The 13,103-nt window shown below is 48.5% G+C and overlaps 1 protein-coding gene across 1 annotated transcript in view; it reads right to left on the reverse strand.

Moving 5' to 3' along the window:
* The window catches only part of FAM227A (family with sequence similarity 227 member A), a 64,048-nt gene that overhangs the window by 45,497 nt on the left and 5,448 nt on the right, over positions 1 to 13,103 (reverse strand). Inside the window, exons 4-7 of the mRNA XM_075553566.1 lie at positions 7,315 to 7,403; positions 5,001 to 5,147; positions 3,202 to 3,303; positions 943 to 1,047 (exon numbers count right to left, since the gene is read on the reverse strand). Coding sequence (XP_075409681.1) covers positions 943 to 1,047; positions 3,202 to 3,303; positions 5,001 to 5,147; positions 7,315 to 7,403 — 443 coding nt within the window. The remainder of the gene's footprint in view (positions 1 to 942; positions 1,048 to 3,201; positions 3,304 to 5,000; positions 5,148 to 7,314; positions 7,404 to 13,103) is intronic.

Genomic DNA, 13,103 nt, shown 5'->3' on the forward strand with positions numbered 1-13,103 from the left:
TCCCTGCTAACGTACTGCTTCCAGAGAGGGCCAGCTGGGCCAAAGCACGTGACAAAGGCCTTCAGAAAGACGGGCCAGTGAAAACCTTGTGACGAACATGGAAACCCCTGAATAGTTACGGCCCCACCTTCCAGGGTTCAGGTTGGTCTTCTCTCAGGTCTCGAGCCCTGCTCTGTGGCTTGAACAGAGTAGGTGCACTTGGGGTTTGTATCTGAAACACTCTGCCCGAGGCTGCTGCTTAGTCAGAAGGCAAGTGATTTCCTCCTAAGAACCAGCCATCTCCCCAGGGGGGACTGTGGCTTCCTCCCCACCCAGATTTGTTCTGACAGGTACATCACCCTGATAGATGCTTTTTAAAAATTTTCCCCCTTCCAAAGCAGGATGGTGGGTAAATTGGCTTTTCTGATTCAAGTCAAATCACTCCTATCTTTCCCAATCAGTATAGGAAAGAGGGCTTCAGAAAGTTCGTGGGGGGGGGGGAATGGGATGACAAGATAAGGGACAGAGTTCCGAAGTGTTGGGAAAGAAGGAAGAACGGAGACGTGGGAGGAAGTGAGATCAATGGTGTACACTGTGGGGCTCGCCATCAATGACGAGAAACGAAATGTGTTTGGATTATGGAATGGAGAACTCATCTGCTCTGTACACCTTCACCCGATTCACAAGGAAATGTTTCTGTTTCTTAAAAAAAACAACAGGTTTAGCGGGGGAAGAAGGAAGATAAAGGGCTTCTTCCGGAACTTTCTGAAGCCCCCTGGTGCGTACGGACCTAAGGTTTGGGTGACGACAGCCTTGCGTGTCAGCAGACGGATGCATCACAACTTCCTGCTCTGTGTTGTTGACGGGTTCCTGTTGGGGCCATTCTTTGACAAGCATCGATTGGTGCCAGGATGGGGTAGATGTGTCAGGCAGTCCGTTAGCTCGACAGGGGCTGATGCTTACTTTTAAGAGAGCCTCTTCATAGTAGGACCGGGGTTGAAGAAATAAAAGATGGGCGTAGTTTCTGGATATCCGATCAAATAGCTTCTTCTGGAAGTCCTTGTTGGGCTACGGGAAAAAGAAATGGAAAAATAATGAGTAGAGTCTCGTGCTGAAACAGCCAAGGGCATTTCTCGTTTTCAGGGATCTTAGTCTCAAGATACCTGAGTATCATATACTTTATGAACGAGTGAACTCGGGTTTTTCTCCCTCAGAGTTTATCAAACTTGTGCATGGAGGCAGGATGGGGTTGAAGAACAAGCTCTGACTCCGGGTCAGGGGACCTGGGTTCTCAACTCTTGCCTTTGACGAGCCAGGTGATATAAACCACTCCCCGGGGTTCCCCACAAAGAAGTGGGGTGCTCAGAACAAAACCTATGGCACCCCTACTTTCTCACTCCCACAGTCCAGGGGTCAACAGTCCTACGGACTCTATCCCCAATCTGATGTTGAAGAAGAAGAGGAAGAGGAGGACCAAGACGTGGAGGAGGTGGTGGTGGACCAGCAGGGATTTGGAACCTGGCACTTTGTGAGGTTGGTGGTACACTGAATTATTGAATGGATTGGAGCCCTGGAGGTGTAGTGGTTAAGTATTGAGCTGAGATCCAAGGGGTCGGCAGTTCAAAACCACCAGCGGCTCCATGGGAGAAAGACTAGGCTTTCTACTCCCATAAACATCCTGTCTCAGAACCCACAGGAAGGTTCACTATGAGTCAGCGCTGGCCCAATGGCAGTGAGTTTATACACACTAGTAATACTTATGTATGTGTAATGGACCATGCCAGTCCATTCCTAACCCTTCTCTCTGCCTTTCCTGGTGCCCCAATCTGTCAGAGTCCCCTTAAAATATTAACTAGATTATATCACTGTTTGGAAAACACATCCAGTGGATTCTCACGCTGGGAGGTGCAGTACAAAAGCAACTTGGCCTTTGTTCTAGATTCCTGAGAGGCGGGTGAGCTGAAGCCAATGAGGAGGGGAGACACCCCCCGGGTGCTATCAATCATTGACACGCGAGTCGGTTCCAGCTCGTAGCGAGCCCGTGTGGAGCAGAAGGAAACACTGCCGGGCCCTGTGCCAGCCTCACGATTGTTCTCATGTCTGCGCCCACCGACGCTGAGCGTTAGGGTCCATGCGCAGATGAATCTCCCGGTGGAGAGCTTCCTGATTGGCCAAGACGTCTGTTCTCAGAAAAGTCGTGTGTCCCTGGGGACACGGGCGCTTCAGGTTTGGAACACTCTCAGACCTCTCCCGTCACTGGTGTCCCTTCGGGCTGTAGTGGTTGAGTCGATTCTGACTCACAGGATAGAGTGGAACTGCCCCATGGGCTCCTAGGGGTGGAGCTGAGAGAATGTTCCAGGTAAAGGGGAGCGTGTGTGCAGCAGTGTAGAAGCCTGGAGAGAGCCAGACTTGAGAAGAGGTGGGAGGCTGTGTGATGGGCTGGGCATGGGGCGGGGTGGGCGGGGGCCTGTAAAAAAAGCACAGCCACCATGGAAAGCAGTTTGGCACTTTCTCAAACAACTGGGAACAGAAGCACCATGTGACCCGGCACCCCCTGCTGAGTCGATAACCTAAAGAAGCACACAGCAGACAAATGCACCTCCACGGTGGTGGCAGCATTGTTCACAACGGCAACATTCTGGCAGGCGTCTCTGTGCCCATTGGTGGCAGAACGATTGATAAACTGCGGTCCATGCACACGGGGATGCTCGGCCACGTGAATGAACAGTGATGCACCTGTGAACGCCGTGTCCCACGGTCGACGTGGAGGCCATTGTACTGAGTGAAGCCGGTCAATCACAAATGGACAGATAGTGTATGGGACCAGTTTGGTTTGTTTTTTTAAATCAGGTAAAAGGTTTTCATCCCAAAAAGAAACAGACTCCGATGCTTCCCAGGGGTGGGAGCAGGAGGGGGAGGGATGGAATTGGAAATCATAGGCTACAGGGTGGGCAGGTGTTAAGGCAGGTGAAGGGAAGCCAATATCCAATAAGAAGGAGATGGGGAAAAGTGGGGAGACAGGGCAAGCCAGTGGGAGGTTTGACAAGTTGTGTGTGTGTTTTAAAAACTGGGTCCTAGCTAAAGCACGGGTGCATGGGTGAGGCACGGGTGGGGAGGAGTGAGTGAAGAGGTGAGGTTGGGGGGTGGTCCACGGGATCAGCTTGAATTTGTCCTGTAGAAACACAGCTTAAGATGATGGCGAGAAAAATCCGATTGTTTTACCTGGTACCTTTCGTGAAAAATCCACCAGAAGCTATCCAGCAGGATGGCGCGCTGGCAAGGAGAAGACAGGAACTTCTGGACTTGCTTTTTCTCACAGAAAAACTTGCAAGGAAACACAATGCGTGTCGTCGTTAGTATCGTTTGAAGGGCATCTGGGGGTCCCGCAACCTTACAATCGTCTGCACTCAGAACCAGTCTCTCCGGGTCCCACGGCTTGTTTAATTACACCATCTTCTTGCTAGTCATCTTTAGCGTGAACTGACTGTGCAACACACGTTCACACACACACACACACACACACACACACACATACACACACACACACTGCCGAGCCTTTTCTCTAAACTCACTTATCCCCCTGCCAAACACTTGCAGGAAGCATGCAGTGCAATCTCTCTCTCTCAGCTGAGAATTCAGAGGACCACAGAGGTGACGTCGCTGCTCCAGGGTGTACAGCCAGCAAGTGGCAAGTGGCAGGAGCAACACGGGAGCCATAGCTACACCCCCGCTGTACCAGACCTGGGCCAGGCCAGCTACCATCTCCGAATCACGTGTCCACAGCACAGGAGATGCAGTCTCGCCATCCCGGCTTCAAACCCAGCTCTCTCCCTTGTGAACTGTGGGACGTCAAGCAAAGAGAGTGAAGTGCGTGTCCCTGGGGCCAGGTAATGCCCCTCTGTGCTCAGCGTCCTCACGCAGCAAACGGAAAGCCTGCTGGAAACAGTTCCTTCTTCAGGGACTGTGTGAGTGACGCGTGCAGGGTGCTCAGAACAGGGTCTGGCAAGCAGGAAGCCCTCAGGAAGCTGTGCTCCTCATGGAGTGTTTAGTCCCCCTGCTTCCTTTCCACAAGACCCTCACCGCTCTCTTCAATCGGCAGACGCTCAGCATGTGACTTAGGACATGAACTTGATACTCAGTCTTACTGGGGTGCTCTGCGGGGGCCCGAGTGCCGCAGCAGGGTCAGTGCCGGGTTGTTCAAATGCACCATCTGCCCTGCTGTTGAGAGAGGAGGGTGTCGGCGCCCAGAAAGATTTACCGCCTCAGAGACTCTGTGGCACTTGTGCCCTGCAGGACCAGAGGGAGCTGAACTCGACTCGATGGCAGTCACTGGGTGCTGTCTTGCATATGGCTATGAGGCTGGAAGCTACAACACCAGGTTCTCCTGTACCAGAAGGGCCGCCTGTGGTGGACAAGTTTCAGAGGCTCCTTCAGCCGATGACAGACTAGGGAGAAGCTATGGTAATCGGCTTTTGAAAATCGGTCCACGGGAACTGCCTGGATCACCACGGGGTAGGACCTGGTCTAGTCCCGGAAGACGTGGGCCTCAGGTTGGAAGGCGCTCAGATTATGACCTGGAGCAAGCTGCCGTCTCCTTGTCAAGTTGACCGGAATGGGGAGGGTGGGGTGAAGGCTTCTCCACCTTCGTCAGCTCTCCACACTCACGGATATCAGAGATGCTTGGTAGCGGGGGATGAGATGGCTGTAGCAATGGACTCAGATGTCCTAACGACTGCGAGGCTGGCGGGAGGCTCCGCGACACAAGGTCGTCAGGAGTCGGAGATGGTTCAAGGGCACCCACCGAGAGGGTGCTCAGTTCAAACAGCCTGCAGACCGTCTGGTAGGAAGCAACGAGGCTTTAAAGGGAACCCCACTCTGTCCCCTGCCACCTGGTTCGCCCCAGGTCAACGCGTCAAAGGCTGGGTCTCCTTTTCTCCTGTGGAGAAGGGGTGCGCGCCCCAGGGCCCTGTAAAGCTGAGCCAGAGCCTGGCCCACGAGCGCGCCCCTGTCTCTCTCCTCACCTTGCCACTGCTGGGGTTCCTCTCGGACCGGATGACGTTGCCCACCATGTCACAGAAGTCCACCCCATTCGGAAGCTCGTTCGGCCCAGACGGGTTAAAGTCAGGATACTGGTACAACTCCACCAGCAAATTCTTATCTGCCGTTTTCTACAAAGGAAGCAGGGGAGAAGAGTCTGAGCGTGGGCCCCGGCATTTGGACAGCGTCAAACAGTACAGTATCACACCACCACCACCATTTTTTTTAAACAAAAACAATAGGGTGACCTCACAAGGTTGCCGGTTCAAACCCACCCAAAGGTCCCGCGGGAGAAAGACCTGGCGATCTGCCCGCTAAAGAGAGTCCTTGTTTGGGTGGTTCTGACTCCCAGTGACCGCTGCAGTACCATGAACCACTGCCTGGTCCTGCGCCAACTGCAACTGTTCTGGGCAAGCCCACGGTTGCAGTCTGCATTACTGCTCGTTGAGAGTCGTCCTCCTTTTCAGTCATCCTTGACTTTGCCGAGCGAGATGTCCTTCTGCAAGGACTGGTCCCTCCTATAACGTGCTCAACCACCTACTCTTCTAAGGAGCATTCCCAACACAGCTGTGTTCACTCTTCTGGGAACCAAAGCAAGCAACTCACTGCCACTGAATAGATTCCAACTCACAGTGACTCTGTAAGATCAGGTAGGGCAGTCCTTGAGCGTTTCTGAGACTGTAACTCTATGGGAAGAGACAGACTCATCTTTCTCCCTCGGAGCTGCTGGTGGTTTCAAACTGCTAACTTTGCAGTTGGCAGTCCAATTAACCTCGCAGTTGGCAGTCCAATGCATAACCCACTGCCATGGTTCCTATTCTCCTGGAAGCTCATGGTGTATTCAACAGTCTTCTCCAAAGGCATCAATTCTTCTTCCATCTTCTTTACTCATTATATGCAGATGAGGCCACAGACCATATCATGATCAGGTGCATCTTGGTCCTCAAAGTAAAATTTTTTGTGTGTTTTAACCCTTTAAAGAGATATCTTGCAGCAAATTTGCCCAATGCCGTGGCACCTTGGCTGCTGCTCCCCTGGACACTGGGTATGAATCCAAGTAAAAAGGAAACGCTGGAAACTCCCCCCCTTTTCTTTGTGGTGCATAGTGTTCCTTTGTGATCCAGCTGTGAGGAGATGGGGTCAACGTGGAGCTGTAACCCATGCTGGAGGCCCCCGTCTTTGATCTCCAGCAGGAGGCGCTGGGAATCCTCTCTGTGTTCGGGCTGCCTACCAGAGGCTGTTATGAGTCTTCCTTCCCGTCCGCCGCCTCGCTCTTCTTCAGATAGACCAGCTTCTCGGATGACTTGCTCAGCGGGGGTAGCATCCTCCTCACGTCCCCGACACGGTTTTCCTGATAGTCCAGGCTGCAGGGTTCCAGCATTCGCCTTCTAGTCTGTGTGCAGGTTCTACTTGCGCACAGTGTGTTCTGGGATGCCTGTCCGTCACAGTGTCCGCCATCATTTTGTATGATCCACGGAGCCAATAAAGCACAGGCAAGCAACTTTCTGGTTATCATCTGCTTTCAGCCAACCTCCATCTGACATCAGCAATGCTATCCCTTTTTCCATGTCCTCTTCTGACACCGGCTTGAATTTCTGAAAGCTCCCTGTCAATATACTGCTGCATCCATTCTTTTACGGACCTGCTCCTACATTTTAACCATCTGATATTAATGGTACTGCTCTGTGTTCTATTGGATCACCTTTCATTAGAATGGCACAGATGTAGATCAGTTGGTTGGCCAGGCAGCTAGCTGTCTTCCTTTTCTTTTTTTCCTTGTGGATGAAGGAGTGCTTCCAGAGGTGCAGCAATTTACTGGAATATTTTAATTGCCATTCCATCCATTTCTGGAGTCTGGATTTCACCTCTACCTTCAGTTCAGCTTGGACTTCTTCCTTCAATACCATCTGTTCTTGATCAGAGCCTACCTCCTGGATTGGCGAAAGATTGACCAATGCTTCTTCCGTTATTCAGTGTTTTGCTCATAAAAACCGCACCCACTGAGTCAATTCCAACTGAGAGCAGCCCATAGAACAGAGCAGAATGGTTCTTTAGGGCTTCTAAGGCTAACTCTTTCCCGGAGCAGACAAGTACATCCTTTTCCTTCAGAGCAGCTGGTGGATCTGAACTGCCAACCTTGTGGTTAGCAAACCAATGCTTAACTACTACTGCACCACCCGGGCTCTGTCTTTGGCCCCTCGAATTCATCAGCATCGCTTTGTCTCTTCGTCAGTTCTTTCCGCTTGAGAAATGCCAAGTACGGTCTTCCCTGTTGGTTTTCTAAGTCTAGCTCTTTGCACGTTTCACTACAGTACTTCGTCTTCGTGAACCGCCCTTGCAATCTTCTGTGGGGCTCTTTTGCTTCCTCATTTCTTCCGTCACGGTAGCTACTCTAAATTCAACAGCAAGTTTCAGTCTCATCTCCCATCCACGCTGCTGTCTTCTTAATGACCCGTGGCGGTCTTCTTGTAGGAGGTTCTCGAGGTCAAGCCACAGCTCATGTGCTCTCTGGTCATTGGTATTCAGTCATCACGTCTGTCCTTGCGGTGGTCTTTAAATTCCGGGGGGACATACTCAAGGCTATGCTTTGGCTTTGGACTGAGGAACAATTGTGCGGTTGAGGATGGCTCAGGACGGGGCAGTGTTCTGTTCTGTTACAACAACCTGTTTGGGCTTAACATTTGCAGCTTCAACATGAGCTTGCATGTGATGGTCTTGTTCTGAACCATGACACACACTGACCTTCTCTGTCACCTCTGTCCATAGAAATAGTTTATTTGATTCTTCTGGAGGCTGTCTGGATAAGTTCTTGTGCATAATCACTATTTTGCTTGTTCAAAAAGGTATTCCCAATGAATAAGTTGCTGGACTTGCAAAATTCTACCAAGCAATCTCTGCAAAGAATACAGCCTACAAGACTTCATCTCTGTTACACGGTATCTCCCTAAGTCAGAATCCACACAGCATCTCCTTAAGTCAGAATCTACTCCCTAAGTCAGAATCCACTCCCTAAGTCACAATCCACTCCCTAAGTCAGAATCCACTCCCTAAGTCAGAATCCACATGGCATCTCCCTAAGTCACAATCCACTCCCTAAGTCAGAATCCACCCCCTAAGTCAGAATCCACTCCCTAAGTCAGAATCCACTCCCTAAGTCAGAATCCACTCCCTAAGTCAGAATCCACATGGCATCTCCCTAAGTCAGAATCCACTCCCTAAGTCAGAATCCACCCCCTAAGTCAGAATCCACCCCCTAAGTCACAATCCACTCCCTAAGTCAGAATCCACCCCCTAAGTCAGAATCCACTCCCTAAGTCAGAATCCACATGGCATCTCCCTAAGTCAGAATCCACTCCCTAAGTCAGAATCCACTCCCAAAGTCAGAATCCACTCCCTAAGTCAGAATCCACCCCCTAAGTCAGAATCCACCCCCTAAGTCACAATCCACTCCCTAAGTCAGAATCCACTCCCTAAGTCAGAATCCATTCCCTAAGTCAGAATCCACTCCCTAAGTCAGAATCCACCCCCTAAGTCAGAATCCACTCCCTAAGTCAGAATCCACTCCCTAAGTCAGAATCCACTCCCTAAGTCAGAATCCATTCCCTAAGTCAGAATCCATTCCCTAAGTCAGAATCCACTCCCTAAGTCAGAATCCACCCCCTAAGTCAGAATCCACTCCCTAAGTCAGAATCTACTCCCTAAGTCAGAATCCACCCCCTAAGTCAGAATCCATTCCCTAAGTCAGAATCCACTCCCTAAGTCAGAATCCATTCCCTAAGTCAGAATCCACTCCCTAAGTCAGAATCCACCCCCTAAGTCAGAATCCACTCCCTAAGTCAGAATCCACTCCCTAAGTCAGAATCCACTCCCTAAGTCACAATCCACTCCCTAAGTCAGAATCCATTCCCTAAGTCAGAATCCATTCCCTAAGTCAGAATCCACTCCCTAAGTCAGAATCCACTCCCTAAGTCACAATCCACTCCCTAAGTCAGAATCCATTCCCTAAGTCAGAATCCATTCCCTAAGTCAGAATCCACTCCCTAAGTCACAATCCACTCCCTAAGTCAGAATCCACTCCCTAAGTCAGAATCCACTCCCTAAGTCAGAATCCACTCCCTAAGTCAGAATCCACCCCCTAAGTCAGAATCCACTCCCTAAGTCAGAATCCACCCCCTAAGTCAGAATCCACTCCCTAAGTCAGAATCCACCCCCTAAGTCAGAATCCACTCCCTAAGTCAGAATCCACCCCCTAAGTCAGAATCCACTCCCTAAGTCAGAATCCACCCCCTAAGTCAGAATCCACCCCCTAAGTCAGAATCCACTACCAACCACACAGAAGTTTCACAACCTGAAGGAGCAGCCATGGTCCCTTGACCAAAGGCCTAGTTATATAATTGCCATAATGAAACGGAGCGAGCCGGGACTCGAGAGCACTGCCGTGTTTGTCCTGGTCTCAGAAGTGATGGGTGCCTTTAACAGCGCGCATTCTTACCACTCGTCTGTTTCTATTGTGGAAGAGATGTGAGTTTTCCTCCCTGCCTTACAGGTTCTGGGTTCCACAGAAAATACAGTAGACTGTAATTTCCCTTTCAGTCTTTCAGCAAATATAGACGAACTCACACACATACCGTCAATCAATATGTGCACGCTCATGTTTTGCTTGGTCCCCTTCCCTTTATTTTGTAATCACATATAACACCATGCAATGGTTTAATCATATTTAAAAGTTGTGCATTCATCAGCATCATCCGTTTTAGAACATTTTCTTCTTTCTTGTAAGAATTATTATTACCTCATTTTCCCCGACCCCAATCCCGGCCCCCTACCATAACTCTAAGGAACTATTAATCCAGTTACTGTCTCTATACGAATTTAAATTGAAAAATGTATCCCCCCCAAAAAAAATCAACAATAACAAAATAAAATAGAGAAAAACCTCAATCAAGAAGAAAGCCGAAACCATTACAAATGAAAACAAATTCTAAATGGGTCAATAGGGAGAGCATATAAAAAGGTGTCGTCCCCCCCCCAACTACCATCCATGATCCAAATTCTACCTTGCAGGGCTGGATAGGGCAGAGGTTGTACACTGGTGCATATGGGAGCTGGAGGCACAGGGAATCCAGGGCGGATGATACCTTCAGGACCAGGGGTGTGAGGGGCGATGCTGGGAGAGTGGAAGGTGAGTGGGTTGGAAAAGGGGAACCGATTACAAGGATCTACATGTGACCTCCTCCCTGGGGGACAGACAACAGAAAAGGGGGTAAGGGGAGACGCTGGATAGGGCAAGATAAGACAAAATAATAATCTATAAATTATCAATGGCTCATGAAGGAGGGGGGAGCGGGGAGGGAGGGGGAAAAAAAGAGGACCTGATGCAAAGGGCTTAAGTGGAGAGCAAATGCTTTGAAAATGATTAGGGCAAAGAATGTACGGATGTGCTTTATACAATTGATGTATGTATATGTATGGATTGTGATAAGAGTTGTATGAGCCCCTAATAAAATGTTTTTTTTTAAAAAGGTGTTACATTTTAGCTGAACTCTATCTGTTTTACTCTACTTTTCAGTACACTGTCTTATAGCAAGCCTATTCACATCCCCGGTCAATGGCCGGAGGGAAGTTGACCATGTGAGGACCTGCAAATGGGTTTGGGGCTTTCACGGTCGTTCATAGCTTTCTGCAAACCGGTGCTCAGAAATTAAGCTCTAAGACAGTTGCCTCCTCCAGTCTCAGATTTTATTATTTATAATCCTTGGATCACACAGGCTGGGGTGCTTCCGTGTGGACTTAGCTGACACCGCACCTAGATGGCTGCTGTGTTAAGACAAGCCTTTATGGTCCCAGATGCTATTCTTTCTGACTCGGGTCCCATCTGATTGCTTCACCACTTTTTGCTGTGGCGCCTTATCTTCAGTGAGTTCGTCATGAGGGAGACTATTGAGTAAGGCCACATCATAAGAACTAATTGTCCTTAGATTCGGGATATCGTTAAATGTGAGCTCAAAATCCATTCATAGATACGTATGGTCTATCTATGTCCCTGGTTCACTTTGGAGATGCCGTTATCGTGATTGGAGAACATTACAAATCATTTGCATGGGGCACATGGCAGTTCTATGAGTGGTATTGTTAATTTTGCCAATGGGATAGAGTTTAAAATACTGCTGCATGGACTAAAATATATGGATTATATTTTAGACTAAAATACAATACATGGATTGCTGGCCTATACAGATTAAGTGACTGGATACTGTGGCCACAAATGATGAGGGCTGTCGATGAGACAAAACGTTCAGTCAGTCACTCTCATTCACAAAAGCATAACGATGCCTGCTGGACTAAGACATGTCAGGAAAGAGCAAATCAAGTATTAAAAGAGCAACTCTACGGTAGTCTTGAATTGCCCATTTATTGGGCACTCTCAAAACAAGAGCTCTGAAGGACTTCCAAATCCATAACCTTGGGAGAGTAGTCACATGTTCTCACACTCAAGGGGTTCACCCTAAGTCCAAGGGAGTGGTTCAGCACCTTTCATCTGTTACAGGTGTGTTTAAAGTCAAGTCTAGTTCCAGCCCTGACTGCCTGTAGCACTAGGCCTGGATTACCAAGGGCTGGGTGAAAACTAGATCCAACGTGCCCAATTAGGAATATCCAGACCAGGTGCACTCTCCAATTGGCAGTCTACGTAGGTAACGCTAAGCGCTTTTCTCAATGGCATGTTGCCCCACCTGGTTTACCCACCAACAGGAGTGAAATCATCTTTGCCAAGACAGACATACCCCACCCCACCCTGGCCAGTACCCCTGGACTTGAATTTCCATTAAGAATCGCTAAGCAGGCATCCCCTTAACTTTAGATGTTTCATGTAGCTACACTGCCTTCAAAATGATCATTTTAAAATTATATAATACCCTGTTGAGAAGGTGATTTAAAATCTAATTAACTACTGGTTACTGATAACGTGAGGGAAGACTTTCCCAACTGATATCATTGTCATTAGCAATGTGGAACATAGTGTTGTCTTTTAAAAAAAGATTGTTTGTTTAATAAGAATCCTCAAAATGGTATTATGACTGGATCCAAGACTTATAATCATCTTTATGTTCTTGATGCATGCCATTAAATTGCTTTTAGAATAAAAAATATGACTCTACTACTTTAAAACAAACAATAATCAAAGAAACAAACAAACAAAAAAAACTAACCAAACCCACTGCCATCAAGTAGATTTTGGGCCTGGTCTCGACCCCTTTGGGGAGTCAAACGACCCTTTCCCAGGGGTCGCCTGATTCATAGCAGTAGCAAAATGACAGTGATGAAGTAGCAATGAAAATAATGTTATGGTTGGGGGTCACCACCACATGAGGAACTGTATGAAAGGGTCGCAGCATAAGGAAGGTTGAGAACCACTGCTCTACAGGGTTTCTCAGGGGGTAAATCTTTATGGGAGCAGCAAGTCTCATCTCTCTCCAGAGAAGAGGAGAGGAAGGTGGGTTTGAACTGCCAGCCTTGCAAACAGAGTTCCTTAAAAACCAAACAATTTAGCTCAAGGAGTAAAGAGTTTCTGCCTTGCGCATTGTGCTCTTTTAAAGAACTTAACTCAAAAACTCACTACCATCAAGTCGATGCCGAGCCAACAGGGTAGAGCTGCTCCTTTGGATTATCCAAGACTGTAACTCTTTACAGGAGTAGAAAACCCTGCCTTTCTCCTGCTTTCAGGAACCAGCTCCAGGAAATCAAAATCGACACGGGCAACTCAAAAGGTTGGATGAGAAACCTGGAGTTGGGGGGCGGGGGTGGTGAGTTCATATCAAAAGTGGAAGAAGGATTTGGAAAAGGAGGGTGAGAAGAGCTGTACAACTTAAGTGTCACTGAATTGCTGAGGTGGGACCTGCTGGATGGGGGTACACACGGTGCTATACTTCTGACCACACACATAAAAAAGAAAATTCGTTGATCTAAAAAAAATATTATTTTTAAAATATGACTTTAAAAATGTAAAAAGGAAAAAAATGTAAAAAGGCAGAAAAGTGGGAGGAGGAAATCAATTACTATCACCCAAAGGTGGCCCCAGGAAACAGTTT

The sequence above is a fragment of the Tenrec ecaudatus genome, chromosome 6 (assembly GCF_050624435.1).
Source record: "Tenrec ecaudatus isolate mTenEca1 chromosome 6, mTenEca1.hap1, whole genome shotgun sequence".
NCBI classification, from domain to species: Eukaryota; Metazoa; Chordata; class Mammalia; order Afrosoricida; family Tenrecidae; genus Tenrec; species Tenrec ecaudatus.